At 37.2% G+C, this 19,290-nt stretch overlaps 1 protein-coding gene across 2 annotated transcripts in view; it reads left to right on the forward strand.

The window, feature by feature from the left end:
• The window catches only part of raptor (regulatory associated protein of MTOR complex 1), a 109,272-nt gene extending 90,190 nt beyond the window's left edge, over positions 1 to 19,082 (forward strand). For both annotated transcript variants that reach the window (XM_067094793.1, XM_067095668.1), the window contains 3 exons: positions 1,219 to 1,384; positions 9,395 to 9,511; positions 13,042 to 19,082. In XM_067094793.1, coding sequence (XP_066950894.1) covers positions 1,219 to 1,384; positions 9,395 to 9,511; positions 13,042 to 13,234 — 476 coding nt within the window. In that variant the 3' untranslated portion in view covers positions 13,235 to 19,082. The remainder of the gene's footprint in view (positions 1 to 1,218; positions 1,385 to 9,394; positions 9,512 to 13,041) is intronic.
• Positions 19,083 to 19,290: the final 208 nt, after the last annotated feature.

The raw sequence follows: 19,290 nt of genomic DNA on the forward strand, positions 1-19,290 counted from the left end.
ATAATAAAACAAATACAGGAAAAGAGGCTGGAAGGTAATTTTATAGATAAGGTCGGTAGTGTTTTGGTGTTTGAAAAAAAGGAAAGTGCCAGAAGAGTTGGTTAGGGTGGTTGAAGAGAGTGGTAGGTCTCTTGAGTGGGACAGTATGAGGGTAAATTTGGGTGAAAGTGAGGTTCTGGCATCCAACACCCTGGGAGGGGATAGGTTGTTTGTACAAGACTGACTGAAGAGGCCTAGATTCAAAACAGGTTGAGAATTTCAAATGTTTAGGCTCTACATTAAGCCAGGAGGGAGGGTGTAAAGCTGAGGTTGAAAGTAGGATGAAAGCAGCTTGGGGGAAATGAAAGGAGGTGGCAGGAGTAGTGTGTGAAAAAAGAATGTCACAAAAGCATTATAATTAGACCATTGATGATGTATGGTTCATAGCTATTGGCATTAAGAAGGAAGAAGAAACAGAAGTTATAGCAAGCAGAAATGAGGATGCTGAGGTGGATTTTGAGGATCTCACTGCGTGAGAGACTAGAAATTGAAGAAGTTAGGGGAAGCGCTGGAGTGGTAAAGATTAATGATATGATAAAAGAGTCAAGTGGTTTTGGCATGAGGTAAGGATGCGTGAGGGAGGAAGAGTGAAGAAGGCTTGCTTGGGTGGAACCTGTTAGTGGTGAAAGGTCAAGAGGTAGGCAGAGGAATAGATGGGGTGATAAATTGAGGGAGGATTTGGAGAAGAAGGGTTTACTGGAGAAGTATGCTTTATATAGGAGTACAGTTTGAATTTCGTAGGCTACAAAAGTAATGAGGAATGGGTTTGTGGTAAAACAATTTTAGATAATACATGATAGATATATTTTGCTTCTTTTTACAGTGTTTTCCATCATTCTGTGTTTTGTAACAGATGTATCCTTTAATTTTCTCCAAGTTACTGTCATTTTCAACCCTGTTGCATAATTGAGGCAAAACTGACGTTAGTGGGACAGTAATTTTTGGTTCTGTCTGAGAAAGTAGCTTTCACAATAAGTATGGTGATGAATTTTAGAGGCTTTGGGCTGATTTTAGTTTTCATTTGAGCAAAGACAGGAAATCTTTAAATTCTTAGCTTATTGTTATCCTTTTATTTCCTAATTTCATGCATCAACAAAGGGCGTTAGTACTGGATGGAAAGTAAATAGTCAAATTATTTGATAACTAGATGTGCTATTTAATTAAACTTGTTACTTGCAGGACCTTGGATAGTTGCTGGTTTCTCGGATGGGTATGTTCGTGTCTTAGACCGCCGCCACCCTAGTAATCGTTCTGTGGTACGACAGTGGAGGGAGCACACTTCGTGGGTCATTAGTTCTCATTTATTAAATGCTTCTCAAGCCACAACAAAGATTATAACAGGAGTGTAAGTAGTCTTATTTATATTAATATACAGAATATCCTGTATGTACAGTACACAGTCAAGTGGTTTGCTTGTAACTACTGTATTTTAATGTAGGACCTACAGGGTGACTAATATATAGTGACATTAAGGTGCAGAATATCTATGTCTTGTTATCCTTGTCAAGGTTATTTTGCCACCAAACTTCATCTGCTTTGTGAGAAAGTTGGTATGATACATAGGGCTATTGATAAGTAGATAGGGACTTCCATGTAAATTTGCAGTAGGAGAAGTATGTGTCCTTACCTGAAAAAGAAAGGTAATATCAGTGCAAAAGTCACCAAGCAGAAATGAAAGCAGTTGGTAGGACCTGTAAAAGAAATATATTTTTCAGGGACCTACACTATCATATTTTTTGAGAGAAAAAAAATAAATTGGCAGATAATTTGGATTACTGAAACTGTTGGAGAAGATTTATTGGTTTTTTTATGAAAACGTGGAAAGGTATGAACATGTGAATTGGGAACTTAGAAGAGAGGCAGACGGACATGGGGTGTGACATCTAATAAGATTTCACTGACTTTAGATAGTCAAGCAATGAAAGGCAATATACTTTTATATAAATAACTTACCAAGTAATTGCATAGTTATAGTTTCCTCTTTCATGGCAGCTTAAATAAAAAAATTCGTGGGCAACACTCCGAAGTTCAGTGCAAATGACTGTTCCCTCCCACCAACGGGAATACCAGGAACGACTTAGCAGACCTTCTCATTCTGTTTCTGCCGCACTTGAGTAAACACCGAGTGACGCTGGCAGCTTTGTTCTTAAGTTTGCCAATTGGAAACTGGATTTCAGTGACGTATTATCGCTGATTTTGGGTAGCCTTCAAGCCCACAGCTTTCAGGATCAGTATTTTATTGTTTTCTTATTAAGATCTGATTCAAGTTTATCATATTTTGCTACAGTAGCGATTTCGCAGTCAAATGGTCTAACTCCAGTAGCATAGTTTACCGCACTACTGCCTTTACTGGTTAACGCAATAAACATTGTGTTTGTTGCAGAAGCAATATTTACGATATTGAATTACTTATCTGCAAGACTCAATTAATGTTTGTTAGGATTTGAGACATGTCTATATGATGATACTCTGTGTTCAACTGTTGTTGGTAAAGGTTAACTTTCCTTTTCCGAATAACGTAATAAGTAATATTGTGTTCACTACTGGGCCGACTTTTTTGGTAGTGAATGCATATACTATTTGAAAGTCTCTATTACGGGGGTCCCAAGGTAGAGGGTTAGGAATACAGATGGCTAAATGTTGGCTTTAATGGTTATAGTGCTGTTAAATCTTGTTACAATGACGGTGCTTCCCGAATCCCAAACCGCAACAACTCACAATGCACCAGTCATTAGATAGTGCGAGCTTCCACAGAGCTTCGACATGCACTGTATAATACGCGAGACTTAATACATAAGTCTAAGTGTTTGATAGAATTTGAGATATGTGTTTATGACAGTACTTGGTGTACTTCAAACTATGTCGGTAAAGGTTAACTTTTTTTCCCCCCCCGAGTAGCGTAAAAAATTTTAATATTGCGTTCGCTACCTCATTTACCAATTAGCGTAATATAACATAAATTTTGCGTTGTCTACCACTCCAATATTTTCTGTAATGAATACATATCTGCATTCTTGAATTATGTTGGTTAAGATTTGAGGTATATCTGTATGATGGTACTGTGTACTTCATAACATTTGTTTGTAAAGAACTAATTGAACATCTTATTATTAGACTCCTTTGCGGAGAACTGAAAATTGTTAGGGCAGGAATGCAGTAGGAGAGAATTGTGCTTAATGTTTTGATTACGATAAACTTTAGCAAAAGAAGTTCTTGACAGGCAAGGACCATGCTTTGGTACTTGCTTTGACAGTACATATGCTAAACGAGATTACACGAATTGTGAAGAGTTCCACACTTTTTTTTTTTTTAACTTATACTAAGAGCGCCTGCCAGCTCCCAAGCTACTAGCTCGCCTGGTGACAACTGCAGAGCCTGGGCGCTATCGGGCACTCGGCGCCAGTTTCTGAGTTTCTGGCATCAACTCGCTCCTACTGCTGGCCCCCCTGCCTTTGTTATCTACTTGCTCCCGCGCCTGGCTCCCTCGCTTCCTTTCCATGCCATTGCCAGTCTTGTGTCAGGGTTAACAGACGTTAACCATGTAATAATAATGAAGTGTTGTGCAGTGGAAGAGGTGGCTACTCGTCCCTCGATGCTCTTAAACAAAGGTCACTGTCAGACTCCCATGTACCATGTCTGGAGCCAGTCTACTAGTGGCTGATGCCAGTCTCTCTTTAGCTCGGCGCCTTTCTCTTCTAAGAACGTACTTTTTTTTTTTTTAGCACAATTTCCAATTGAACGCCTCTTCAAGTGACCAACTCTAGTCTCTGATCATTGGGTGTCCTCTTTCAGTATTGGACTCCCTCCTTTGAGTACCATACAACTGCTCTCAGGCAGTTTTGTGTCTTTTCAGCCTGTTCCACCTTCGCCTAGAGTTCCAGACGGGCCGCATTGCTCCCTTTTTTTACATCAATTAGTGCCTCAAAGCAATGTCTTTTGCAGACAGGGACTTTTGTGTACGAATTTTTGAGCTTGTTGAAGAAGGCTTTCACCTCTACAGGGAGCTGGGAATCTGAGTTTGGTTTTTAAGGGAGCAAGACAAGTGTTTTTTATCCTTCCCTCCCTCTGATGCTTAGACAGAATTAGTCCTCCTGGTTGGAGTTCTTGTCAAGATTTTGAAGTAAGGGTCAAACTTGACTGACATTAGGAGCAGGGGCTAAAAAGATAGGGGTCTCTCAAGTGTTGCCAAGGGACATCGCTTTGCAGCTACTTTCGGACAGCATATATCCTCGGTTTGTTTTGCCTTTTGGTATTACAATATCTTCCCTTGTGACCGTTTTTTAATGGAAACTTTTCTTGGGCTTCAGGCAGAAGGAAGTGCCATGAACCCTCTCTCTAGCGGCTCTCGGCCTGATCATCTTCAGAACTCCTGACTCCAGCTTTATGGCGCCTGGTGCCAAATCCCGAGCGCCCGACACGTATTCCAGAGAGAGCTCATCTCTTTCTAGCCATACTAGGCTCCCACCACTGAATGCCTAGTTCCTTTTCACATTTTTGTTTTTATTTATTTATTTATTTATTTATTTATAGCATTGTGTTGGACTGCAGCAGAAGTTGTCACTCCTGGTTTTGTTCAAGACTGTTGTTACCCATGGCCAGACTTTTGTGTATCTTATGGACTTTCCAAGTTCCTATAAGCATGTCAGATATTAGTTTTTAACCAAGTACAGTTCTCCATATATTGTCAGTCTTTACAAGATGTCATTGAGTCCAAGCAAGGCATTATCGCGCTAAGAAGTCGATCCCACCCTAATGGCCATGAGTCCGTTGCTGTCAATTATTGACAGGGTTGGCAACTAGTCCATTTGGTTATGTACGAGTCTGCATGAGGTTCAACAAATTTGTTCGCTTGCAGAGACCAACTGAACAGTCCTGTCGTCCATCTCCAGGGCAGTTGGTTGGAGTTCCTGGATATGTAGGATACTTCATTTCATGTCCACATACAAACTCTGAAAGATATCTCAGACCCATCCTATGGGACAGGGTCTTCCAGTGCAAGAATTTAGGCTTCGACATGGTCAAGGAAGGGCTGAACTTTCTCAGGCTCTTCAGAACGTTATGATGTTCCTCGTAGCCCCTTTCTGAGCAGTAATTTATGGTTCCCGAATTGCTATGGTTGATTGGTGGACTCTCCAAGAATCCTTCCACCATTCGTAACAACCTCACTTCAAGCGACACCAGATGGTGGTACGCTCTTACACAGACAGGCTTTTGGGCTGTTCGTGTGCTTGTCAGGAAGGAGGTACTTTTTTCAGAGGTGCTACAAGATACATTTGAAAGATGCAGACGTCATCTTCTATCTCAATCTACCAATCTTAAGTGAACAATGTTCCGAATCGGGTGTCTCAGACTGTAAGTTTCTTCTTCTGAGATGCTTATGACTCAGTGACAGCATTGCCTTTTTCATCAGAGAGGATATAGAATCTAATGTTCCTCTTTTTTTGCTTGTTTACCCTGGGGGTTTTTAACTGAGAACGAGGACGCTTTCATAACCTAGAACCGTTCTCTCCCTCTCAAGAACTAAGTGGAAGAGAAGATGGTCTTGACAGCCAGGGACAGTGCTCCGGGCTCCCAGGAGCACCCTCCAGCCCAAGTCTTTACATCGTCTGACTTCCAGCTTGCCTGACGCCAGCTACAGCTTGGAGCCAGCTCTACCTTGAGCTCCTAGGAGTGCCCGCCAGCTCCTGACTGATTAGTTATCAGGCATCCAGCTCAGCTGGCGCCACCTACACCCTGGCGCCAGCTTCCAATCGTCTGGCGCCAAATCTCCCCACATCCTTGGCTCTGGGGAAGAGTAGGAAGCTCTCTTTTATGTTGGGAATTTTCAGGTATTACCCGAGCAGGATTGGAAGCACAGTGGGCCATTCACAACCTACAGTGTTCTGACAAGGACCCTTTCAACGCATTGATCATCTTCATGTATGGACTTGATTTATGAGACCATTCTCAGTTTCAGGAGAGCATTGGGCCTACTTTTAAGTGAAATGTAAAGATGTCAGAACAACTTCTACCTCATTAGCCTTCATGCATATACGCCCCTTACGTCCATCCTACAATCAAGCTACTAGAAGTATAATTGATTTTCGCTTCTCACCGTCTCAGAAAAGTTTAAATAGTGTTAAAATTTGTTTGCAGTACCTTGTGATTATTAGTAACCGGCTTGGCGTTGCAGAAGGAAGAATAGGATTTTCTCCTACTATCTCTTCACCTTTTTGTATGTATGGAAACGAGCAATTGTATTTATAGTATACGTGTGTTTCAGTGTAAAGCATGTTCATTATACAGTTTTTTCTTTTAAATTTCATTTTCATTCATTCATCATGCGAATGACCTATTTGATCCCAGTTCTAGGCCTATGGCCTAGACCTGGTATTTCATCCTAATCCTTCGGGCCAGCCCTATGAGAGCTGTAATCAGCTGAGTGGTCTGGTTAAACTATTTGAATAATAATAATAATAATAATCTCTTCATCTTGTAGTAAGGACCGAGTTTTGTGAGAGCCGGGGGTACAGTGTACCTGGAACACCCACCACTGTCAGTGGATGGGTCCAGGTCTTTATCTCAGAGCAGGTGACAGTGTTATCTGGTTGTTTTATTGTGGTACTGTTCCCAGGGCAAGGGCACTTTATGAAGTTTTGCTAGCCTTCTGTTAACTCCTTCACTACAAAGCTCCTACTTAAGTAGCAGACGCTCCTGGCTATACCGCCACATCGCTACATGTTAAGTTGAGCACCAACCACAGGCAGTTTTCTACTGCAGGCTCTCTTAACTAATAAGGAATGACAAGCATTGTTTTCAGTGCTAGCAACTTTTTCTATTTCAAATTCAGTACATGTCTTAATGTTTTGCAGTAGAGTATGTCCATGTATCCCACCTCCTGTCAATGTGGGAATCAGCTGTGTAAATACTTGATAGGTTACTTATATAAAAAGGACATTTTTATGATAAAATTTTATATATACTTACCAAGTAATTACATGATCAGAGCCCTCCTGCCTCCCCTCTGATGGACATATGGCATAAACAGAATGAGATTGTCTGCGGAGTCATTCTTGGTATTCCCGTTGGTGGGCGGGCCTAGTCGTCTGCACTGAACTTTGGAGTGTTGCCTGCCAATTTTTTAGTTTAAGCTGTCGTGCAAGAGGAAGCTATAGCTATTTAATTACTTGGTAAGTATATATAAAACTTTATTTTATCATAAAAATGTAATTTTAACGTAATGTCATTTTAATGTATTGGAAGTGGGGGAGATCATTTAGCACTGTATGTAGTAGATGGCTGGCAAGAAAGTGGGATTAAAGCCTGTAATTGAATTGTTAATAAACCTTAAAGAAGTTAGGATCAGCAGAAAAAAAAAGTATTTCTTCACGTAATTTCTTTGAATATATACAGATGTGCTTGTAACTAAACTTTTTAGAGGGTATTGGAGTGATGTTGTGGATGAAGGTTTGGTGGTTTGCAGATAATGAAGGATTGATTATGCCACTGGGCTAAGTAGATGTGAATTTAGATTTTATTTCAAAAAATGCAGTTTAAGATTGCTGATCGAAACCTCATAAATTCAGAATTAATGCCTTTAAGTCATCTTAATGGAATCAGGTTTCAGAGGTGAACTTATATAGAACCTTCATAGTACTATATTTACCAAAGATAAAAAAATATTGAGTGAACAGTAACACTTACTCTTTATTAGTAAAGTATATTCACAAAAGGTAGCAGGAGCAATGTGTGGTGTAGCATTTGAGCAAGACTGCAGTGCTATGTTTATGAAATGATTTACAGAGGGCAGTTGATAGAAAGAAATTCTTCAAGCTGGCAGAGTATAGCCATGGATGAATAGAGGGATATTGAGGGATACAAAGAGGCAAGTGGTCATGGCAAACAGAAAGAACAGTATCTGATTCAAACACAGAACAGGGAAAAGAGAAAATATTAGGAATGTCAAATTGGATGAGACAAGGTAAAAAGAATTGAGAGTGGAAAAGTAATAGGTTTATGAAGTATGAAAATGTAAAACGTATTGTTAAAGAGAAGGAAAAATGCAGTAGCATTTTCAGAATCTGGTAGACATAGCTTATGAGTATGACCTGAAGGACGTAATAAAGGACCAAGAGAGATTGTAACTTCCTAATAGATTAGAAGAGAATAGAAAAGAATAGGGCTCTGCCACCATCTGAAATAACTTGCAGTTGTCAAAAGCAGCAGGAGTACTAGTTAATAGTGTTGTCCAGAATATATTGAATCATCAAAGAGGAGATGGGACCATCCATGCACAAGAAAAAGGATTCATCACAGTGTGGAAAACTATCAACATCCATTCTGGAGTACGGTTTGAACATGTGGAAGATGATAATAAAAGAAAGGTTAAAAAAAACTTACAATTTGCCAGGTTCAGCTTGGCTCCTCCCATTAATATTAACTTTAAAGACTTTGCTTTGTAAATGAAAAATGAAAACAATCAAATCAAGTCATATACTTTTTATACCATGAGATGGTCAGGTAGATGAGCATTACAAAGGTAGAGAGCACCAGTATGCCATAACAAGATAAGGAGGGAAGACCATGGCACGTGGGTTAGAAGAGTTTGAGGTAAATAGTATAATGTACAGTAGGTTTCCTGTTTGGGGATAGTGTTGTCAGAACACCTCACTTGGTGCACAGAAAGCATTATTCCATTCCATTTGCAGCAGGTTAATGTAACTATATTGAGCATTTTAGTTACAACTTTAACTACAGTACCTGCAAAACCAAAATCACAAGTACAAAATATAATTTTTTGTCTTCCAAACTAGACAGCACATTCAGTATGCTATGAAACCTGTTAAGTTGAGGCACCAATCTTAGTTGATTTGTTTATCTTGAATCAAATGTAATTTTTTAAGAAACTGTTGTGTATTGCAATCGATTACTCGTCAGGGTTTGTTTGTTACTTGATATTTACTTGGCTGAAGTCACTTGGTTTTACAGGCTATTGAATACCAAAGTTTCCCCACCTTCTGACCTCATGGCTCTTTAGCTGCTGGATGAGACTACAGAGAGTTATTAGTTAAGCACAATGGGCCTTAGATGCATGTTGTAACCTACTAGAGGTAGCTGAACTTTTTTCTTCTGATGTGGGATGAGGTGCCTGTTAAAATAATAGGTTTGCATCAAGGAAATTAATATTGTTTTTCATAAATACATCTTTGTAATATGCTTTGGTAATTTGTATTGTATATGTCATGCCTTTCTGATAGAAGTTAGGTAAATGAAGTGCATTTATTGTGCAAGTGCTAGTATTTACAGAATATCCTAGCTGTAGAAGTAGGTTCCATCAGCAGTATTATTAGCTGAGAATGCTGAAATCATTTTGCAGAGTGTCAGGGGAAGTCAGACTTTGGGACATGCGTCAAGCAAATTCTGTGCAGGTATGTGCACCCAACCAAGAAATGACTGCAATGGCAACACATGCAAATGCTCATCTCTTTGCTACGTAAGTAATTGGATGAACTTCCATTTTCTATCTTTATTGCACTAATAATGAATAATATTTAGCAGAATTTGTTGTTGCCCTTCTATAACAAACTCAGCTAGTGGTAAGATGTTTTAAAAATCTGTGGCAGTAAAATTTCAGATAACTTATTGTTGGATTTTCACCATTTTAACCTTGGATCGTCAGATTGGCAATTTTCATCACCACAGTCATTTTTCTGTGTGCAACATGGCTAGCTATCTTTATAATACTTTTGTTCGTGAATATACTAATTAACATTTTTTTGCAAATTGCAAGAAAAACATATTTCTAAAGAAATTCCTACAGGTGACCACACACACATGAAAAGCCTTACAAGTAATTTTTTTGTTAGATAAGTAGTTTCCTTTGATAAGCAATAACAAAACATTATAATAGCATATACTGTATTTTTTTAATTAAAAACAGAGAAGTAGTAAAACAATAAGAGTACTGTAATAGGACAAATTATGCAAAATACATATGGGATAACGTTTTAATTTTAGAATTGAACATAAGGTATTAAGAGATTATTTGTATAGGATTTATAAAATTACTTGATCGGTAAACTCTGAACTTTCACCACTTGGAATCCGGTAAGGCACACTGAGAAAGCAACACTTATGAGCTGAGGTTGGTAGCCAGACAAAGACACATGGTCAGACTAAACTTCATCTAGTGAGGTTTTGCTACTGTCAATATTATGCTTTTGCCATGAGAAAGTGTTTACATGTAAATTTTGCTCTTAGTATGGAGGGGTGTAAGTGGAAATAAATTGATAAACCTCTTCTGGCTGTGAGGATATGAATCTGAAGACTACCAATCTCAGAAAAGATGAACTTTTTTGACTCAGACTGAGTCAAAAGAAGAGACTTCATGCTGATAGTATTCATACAATTTCAGATTTTTGTGATATCAAACAGCCAAGTATAAACTCCTGAAGTATGTCTTGAGTTCAATTTGTGAAAAATTCACCATGAAGAGAAATATGGTCTCAAAATTTGGAGATTTGGATAAAGCCATTTACAAAGGGTACAAGCAAGAACAGTCTGTAGGTGTTGCTGTGAGGGTCACCTCACCACGCACATTTGGTTAACTAGTGGAAGTAGATTCTCATAGCTCATAGATCTATCATAACTCGTATTAGAATCATGGCTAATTATTTGCAGCATGATGTCCTTATGAATGAAATTGAGGGACTTGGCTGAGAGGAAGTTGAATGTCTCACAACTCGAAGTTTCATCATCTGTATGGATTACAGTAGCAGACACTCGTGTAGAGGCCTAGCATGACTGTCAAAATTAAAGATTTAGTAGACCCAGCTTAGGATATCCACAAAGAACTTATTGTCCCAGAGTTCACGCAAGTCTTCCACAATCTTCATCCTAGTTCTCAACCATCATTACATGATCTTGGGCAGCATCAGGCCTAGCCATCATAGTGTTTCAAAGAGAACTAGTGAAACAAGAACAGGAATTGGGTCTAAAGTCTAGAGGTAGAAAAAAAAAAAAAAAAAAAACTAACACATAGAAGGTTGACCTGAAGATTTACAACTATGGGAAGATGAGTCACTCACAGGCGGTGAAAGAAGAGACAATGGAGTGCCTACACAACTTGCAGTCAGGGGGAGAAAAAAGAGAACTAGTTACTCAATATCCTGACAGCCTTTAAAATTGAAAATCAAAAATAGTGGATTGATTATAGAATATTAAAATGTCTAATAAAAGCATTGAATGGTCCCGTTACTTCTGTTCTTAGCTTTTAAGCTTAAGTTTTTCATGATCTAGTCTCATCCAATTTAGCTCTGATGACGAACAGAAGAGATTGGGGGCTGAATAGATTGGAGAGGGTTCCCTTGACTGGAAACCAAGGATGTGAGCCATGGTCTTGCTTTTGGGACCTAGCAGAACCCCCCCCCCCAAGAGTCCTGATTGAGTGGCAATGATGGTAGGCTTGAGAGAAGAGGAGGCCTTGTGGAAACTTTTTTTTAAATTGTCCAGAATTGGTTCACATGCCTCTTCACTACTCTGAATGTGTTAATGTTCCCATGGCCTGGTCCTCCAGTTATTGGGAGTATTTTTATCTTTCTTTCCTTGCTTGTGACATTGGCCATCAAGTGATGCTTTGAGTTTCTTGGAGAATTCAAGGGATTGGGGCACATAGCTTCCTTTCAACATTAAGCCTCAAAGACTAATGCTTGCTCAAGGTGATCAAGTAGCTCTTAATGGTGTTTGTCAATTCTTTGCAGAGTCAATTCTTTGCCGTGGTCTGCACACTGCCCCTCAGATTGTCCCATGACCCATGCTTTGGTGTCCTCTAGCTTCATTCCTTTAGACCTGCATCTCCAGGGGTATCAGTTCAGTGCCCTTTAAGGAGGTCATTGGAGAGGCATTCTTGCCATTTGTTCCTGTGTTGGCCTTTTCTGGCATACAGTGCTACAAGGTGAAATTCAACCTAGCTCATTTAATGCAAGTGGAGTGCAAGCGCAGGTAGCCTCATTATTTAGACATCTAGAGGAAAGGGACCATCACCCTCAGGCGCCTTAGAGAGCTTTATCCAGCACCTTTGTTGTATTGGCTTGGGAATATTGTTTTCCTATTCCCATGTGGAAGCTGGTACTGTATGTTGTCTCCATGTTAGTTTACCCATGTAATTTCACTTGCCAGGGTGCAGTCATGGTCACTTTGTCAGGACCCCTCCATCAAGGGACATTCTGTTCAATCCTTATTAACAGTAGTTTCACTTTAGCTACTAAGAAAGTTCTTTTTATTCCAACCATTTTTACACTTCTGATATTCCTGTTGGAGTACCAAGCAAAAGTTATGTGATCCTGAGTGCTAAGTCACTAGGACTTAGAATTTAATCTTCAGGCAAATTTCTTAGGCTACCTCACATTCATGATCGCTTGTTGAGGTGCTGCATTGGTATTCTGGCTTACCACTTCTCTGTCTTGGCTTTCTTTTATTGTCAGTGATCAAGTTCTTTACATGCTGTACAGTATGGGGCTTAACCCTCCATTTGTTTAGCATGTGTACTGTCTGAGGTTATGTCTTCCATTGCATCCAGTACTAAGGAAGCTATCCATGTTTCAAAGATTGCTGTTGGTTCGCTGTCTGTTATCTAAGGGAATTGTACTTCTTGCCTATGGGAATTGGACTTCTTGCATCTGGGTCTACTACTGAGGCTAATCATGATTAATTAGTGTCATATGATGAGCAGTGTTTTCATATAAACTTAAACCATATACTGTACTGTATACCTACCATATACTGTACTGTACACCCCTCTGTCTTTCAGTAGAGGGTTAGCACTCAAGGGTGAGGCTGTTGGTTTGCAGGTAGTGACTGGGGCCATTTCACACAAAATAAAGGTTAATTATAATTAGTGGGTTTGTTTAAAAAACTTTTCTGTAGAATAAATTTTTTTTACTTACTGAAATTAGTAATTCAGTACTGCATGATATAATTTTGTATTATTAGAACTGGCACCTCTAATTTATGTCTTTTCTGCAGGGGATCAGTTAACCAGGTGATTGCAGTCCACCATGCAAGTGGCTCATCGGTTAATGTGATCAAGTATCATGATGGTTTTATGGGCACACGTATAGGACCTGTATCATGTTTGGCGTTCCATCCGCGAAGAGTTTTGCTAGCAGCTGGCACCACTGATAGTTATATATCAGTGTATGGCCTTTCTAGGAGATAGTAAAAGTAATTTTTAGGTCACATTCTTTGATTGTTAGTAGAATGATTAGTTGTTTATATTTTTATGTGGGATACAATAACAGTTACTATAGAATGATGAGAATTTATACCTGCTTCATAAAAGGAAGAAAATTTCAAGAGCACATTGTGTTCATATTTAGTGTAGGTCAGATTGATGATTACTAAAAATGTAGTAATCTCAGTGAGTCATGTATATTGAATATGCCGTGTTAATTGTAATATGGAATTAATATGCATATTTTTGCCAGAAAACTATGGAATTTAAAGTTTCCTTGTTCTGTATTTAATAAGAAAATGTCTTATTAGGTCTTTGTATTGATATTGAATAACTACCAGATAATTTTGTTGGGCTGTAAAGTTGAGTCTTGGTACAATTGTAGCAATGCTGTTTTATCTGGTCTCAGAGAATAAAATTAAGTAATAGAGAGATTTGTGTGTTAGAAACAGTGAGAAATTCCAAAAGACATCATGTATTGATGAAAATATAATGGATTGCTAACCTTTATAATGTGCATGTAAAGCATGAAGATGAAGATTTTGTTTTGAATCAAATGAAATATATAATTTCAAATGTGAATCAAAACCACTTCGTATATGTTAGTTTGTGCAATATTGAAAAATCAGTATTGGAATATATGCCTAGGTTTACTTAAGACTAGTAAATCCAGTGTCTTGAAGCAGTTTACTATTTTTTTTTTTATATTTCACTATTCTTAAAAATATTTACATAGTGTATTTGATTTTAAATTTAGCCTTTTTTTTCTTGAAACTTTCTTGACAAAAGAGTAAGTGACCTTTGTATAATTCAGCTGTAGATATTGTATATGATTGCCTAATTTTTTCTTTTTTTTTTTACTCTGCCATCCATCTCTATTGCTTTCATTCTTATGCTTTTCAGTAGTTCTCATCATTTTCTTCCTAGTTTGATATTCAGGTTCAAGATTTTCCACCCTTGATTTTTGCTATAAAAACAAGTCTTAGCCACAGTCTTCAAAATTGATGTATCTATCTGGTGGTTTAGTTAATTTACTATATAAAATAGTATGCCTGTTGGGTCCTTTGACCTCTGTTTTTTCCATTACTCTTCTATATATATTTTTATGTCCAAGGGGACATAGTTGTACTTCTTTTAATTTGTTCACTGTGCAATGTTTTGGTAACTTAAGGTTATCAAATTTAATAAGCTCTGCCAAACTTGGTATGTAAAACAATTATAATTCTCTTGTTAATGATGGTGAGTTACATCTACATAACATCATTCAATCAAGATATCCTTCTTTATTTGATTGTTTGGTGGTGGTCAGTATTTAAATTATGCAATAAGGAAAATTAATTTTTCCTTGCGGTCACTTCAGCACCACAATTTCATTTTATATCTGTATGAGCTACAGTAGCTTCTTGGCAAGTTTTGTTAACAGTTTATTTGTACAGTGTGAGCTACATTAACCTGGAGATTAATCTTTCACTAACAAAATTCAGTTCAGTATGTTATTTTGCAAAATAACCTATTGAACATTATAAGAATTTCAGTGAACATCATATGAATTTCAGCTTCATTGAATAATTGGAATTTGAATGTTAGAATTTTGTGATATATAAGAAAAAGTCTTAAGCAGAGCCTATTCTATTTGTTTAATTGTCAGCAGTGATTCTTAAGTTAATATGATTGAATCTTTAGAAAGGTTTGCAAATCTTCAGTACTGATGTTATATTTAGTTTTAAATTGTATTTTTTCTGATTTTCTTCTAAATATTTAATATGTATATGTTTTGATGTCTTAATTCTTTCCCTCTTCTTGAGTAATATGAAAATATCTTCTGTCTTGAATTCTATTCTTGTATATTTACCTCATTATTATGCAATTACAGATTAAATGTTTCAGACACCATAGGAAATGTGAATCATTATGAGAGGAAATAATTAATAAGAAGTATAAATGGGGCTTCGTGTCAATTACTGTGAATGTACATGTTTGACGAAACTAACAAGACTAGTTATGAGCAAAATATTTTTCAGTGCCATAGTGATATAAATAGCTCGACGCCTTATTTTATGATAAAAATGATACCATATTACCATATTTTTGAGGTTCAATTATCAAAGCCTTTGAAATTGGAGGCTTTGCAAATTATTTGTTCTCTTTTTGCAAACCATTGATGTAAGCTGTTAAGCTGTGACATGAACAGATTCCGTTTTGGGAAAGTTTATTCTATGAGAGGGATGGGCCCTTTTGACAATAAGAATTGTTGCCTTTTGACATGTGGTGAAAAAAAGTGTACCTGCTTGTAAATACTGCCACTGTGCTTAACTGATACTCATATAATATAAAGAGAAGAATTTAAGATTTTATGTTACTTCTGAGGCCTTTGTAAAACCAGACCGGGGCCAGAAATGAAGTGGACAGTAACTGCCTTAGGATTCGTATCGGTCCTTTATCAAGTGGATGCAGAAATAATAATTCAAGTGATGCATTTTCTCTGTTTTTTATCTCATATTGAGAAATTCGTTTTTGAAAACAAGTGGTTGTTTTCAAATCTCAGGGAAAGGCATGATTTTTCAAAAGATTTTTCAATATTAGCATTAAGCTTTCAGTCAGATTGACTGAGAACTTTCACAACTTGTGGAATTTTTAAAATACTTTATTTTAATTGGGATCGCTAAATTGAATTTTGACAGGAAGGGGTTACTGTACTTTTGTATTCCAATGACACCACGCTGTAACAAGGGTGTTTACAAATAGCCATTTTATATAAGTGTACTTTAAACCTTGTGCAAATAAGTGTAGGAATGTTTATTCTGATGACAAAAATCTGGAGACTTTGAGGTAATAAGTGCAACAGGTAATCCTGTGTAGAAGAGTAAATTTTTTCTTGGTACTTATGTGTGTTGACTTTAAATTCTAGTGTTTTGAAGAAAATCTTATTTAAGATAGAACTTTCATGCAGCACACACACACACTTCTGTTAAGGTGATTCCTTGTAGTAGTTGTTTTCTTTTTAAGATTACCCTAACCATGAACAGACTACTGTATTCATGAATTAACTTTAGAAAAGATCTCTTGAATTTGTCTAAAATTTCCCTAGTGCGTTGGGATTACAAACCCACTTACCTTTAATCAAGTCTTAATACCTGATTAAGGTCAATAAACCAAAAGGTGAATAGCTGTTGAAGAAGAGCACAAACTGAAAGTTCTTCCTTGACTTTAGGTACTTGGTGTATCAGTTGGTCTCTTTTCTATATTCTTGTGTCCCCTCTTTTCTTCAGTTTCCTAACTACGTAAACAGAACTATATTTAATCATTAATTGGTTCTTTATGTGCTAATTAAGTATTAATACCAAAAACACCAAGGAATCGAGGTTACGACCGAAGACTAATTTTTTTCTGTTGTAAGAAAAAGGATTTGGAGAAGCTGACAAAGCCCACAGTGCAGACTCAGTGGTTGCACAAGTACTCCAGGAGGAATACAAGATTGTACCTTCTTCATATTCATTCCCTCATCTGTTTCATCACCTAATTTTCCATAGCTACACGATGGACATGAAGAGATTCCCAGGGTAGAAGTAAAAGTTGCAAACACCAAATGATATGAAAGGTCCACTGTAGGCAAAATGTTACATAAGGCAAGATCTCAATGGCAAAAGACAACCAAAGGATAAAGACCAATTTATGTATCAGACAAGAGGCATTTTCAAGCCTTGTAGAGTTGAAACAATGTAGTTTTGAGACATTCCATCCTCGAAGGAAAAAGCTCGTGGTATTCTTAAACCTTAATGGTGCCTATATTTGCATATGTTTTCACCCAGCCCCCATAATAATCTGAGGTTTGTTTGAGATGGCATCATGTTTCAATGATACCCCTTGTTTGGCATTCTCATTCTTTGGTGATTACCTGGTCATGGCTGCAGTCGTAGTGCAACATTCAAGAGGCGGTCTGTCTAAGCAGGTATCTTGACGATTGATATATGTTAGTTTCTTTTAAACATCATATCATCAGTTTATTGTCAACAGGCATAGCGTGATGGTGTGTTAGTCTCTTTTGAACATCATGACATTAATTTTTCTGAGTGTTCTCACTTCAAATCAGTAACATGTGACTAGAAGCTAGTTGAAGTTCCTGGAAGATAATTCAAGAAGACGTTCAGTTTTCTTATGACAATAAGTTCCTCCACAATGCCATATCTGACGAACTAAGGAAGCACCAGGACCCAAAGCTTAGGTATGGAGGACTGAGGTTATTTTTGAATAGGAGAGGAAAGAAGTCATGTTCATTTGCTCCCTCTTATAGTCAGTACATGGAGGACTGTTGGAAGTTCATCTCTAATCTGAATGCAATAAATATATACTATTGTAGACAAGACCATCATCTTGACTTCCAGCCCTCCCAGATTGAACAGTTTTGAAGAAATGCTTTTATGGGAAGACCTTTAGGCAAATGCCGTCTCAGATTTCTCATTTTATAAGGTGGTGCTGAATAATGTTTTGAAAAAACTAGAGATAAATGCAACCTTGTATTGTTGTGTCATTAACAGGAGTGCTTTACCTGACGTATGTGACAAATCTGACCAGGAGAATCCTGACTTTGTTCACCCTCATTTGTTGTACTTTCACACGTGAAAGTTATCTTGTGATCAGTATGACAGGCATTTTCCAAACAGCTATCTGAAAGTTTGTTAAAGTACTTGCATTAATATCAGTTAGTAAAGCTAGTAGTTGTAGATCAGCAGCAATCAGCCAGCGATTGTGAACACTTTAACACAAACATAATCAGTTCAAACGGTTATAACTAACTAACCAAACGGCCCTAGCATCAAACACTTCAGTATGTAGAATTGGTTTGTAGTATCATTTGCAAGGTCTTGCAATAAAAAAAAAGAACTACATAAAAGCCATAGATTTACCAAATCTAACGTTATAGTAATCTGCAATTGAACAAAGAAGTCGGCTGAAAATTCACTACCTGTGGCCTCCCTCCTGACTTGCTGTTCACCATAGGTATATTAAAGAGGGTATGGTATGTATGATAATGTGAAGAACTTGAATGGTAGTTTCAGTGATGTAAACTTACTACTTTAACTTGCAGTGGTTTCTCCTCATTTGTTTATCATGCACAAACTGATGTATGTACGTCACTGGCTCATAGTCAGAATCAGATCAAGAACTGAGAAAGTTTGGCAGATGAAATTGGGAGAGGTCTCGCCAAGATTTTTTCTCTCGTTTTGTAAGTGCTCATTTTCAGCAGCTGTTCATAATTCAGTTTGTTATGCCTTAATTAGATATTAAGGTACAAGTAAAGGTAAAATCTGTATATACTGCATTTGAAATGTGAAAATTTAAGTTTTTGGATTTCTTGAAGTGTCAAGTTACAGGTCAAACTTAAAAGATTCTAAAACATTTAAAGAGCTAGAATATTGTAGCATTCCCAAAGCAAAAGATATGGTGCAATTTACTACTGATGGCTATCCTCCTTATAAGTTGTCTTACACCACCACAAAAGCTGTAAAAAAAATGCTTTATTAGAAACATTTTAGTGATATTTTATCACCATTTATACTGTATTGAAAATTTGGAATTGAAACATGTTATCTGATATAATTCAAGAGAAAGATGGGGGTATCACATGTCTGTTTCACTTACTCTGTTTAGATTTTATTGTTGAGTAAAAAAAATAGCTTTCAGTGGTCATAGTGTGTAATTCTTACTTTCAAGTAATTAACTGTAGATGGTTTTCCACTATAATTTCGTGCAGTTTATTACTATGAAAAGTCTCATTTTGAGTGAACATTGTTATGCAGCTAACAGGATTTACTAATAAATATATTGTACTTTTCTTAATTTATGTTATTTATAGCACTTTGTTTTCAGTGTAGTTTTACATGTATACTGTTTAACTTTTCCTGTAATTGATGGATTTTATGATGGAATGAATCTGTGATTCTCAAGCATATAGCAAGATGTGTTATGCTTCCTGTGTTAAATTCTCTAGGGTACTTCCATCTGTGATTGTGTTCTGGTATAATTCTTATCAGAACCATTTA

This window comes from Macrobrachium rosenbergii, chromosome 1 (genome assembly GCF_040412425.1).
Source record: "Macrobrachium rosenbergii isolate ZJJX-2024 chromosome 1, ASM4041242v1, whole genome shotgun sequence".
Classification (NCBI taxonomy): domain Eukaryota; kingdom Metazoa; phylum Arthropoda; class Malacostraca; order Decapoda; family Palaemonidae; genus Macrobrachium; species Macrobrachium rosenbergii.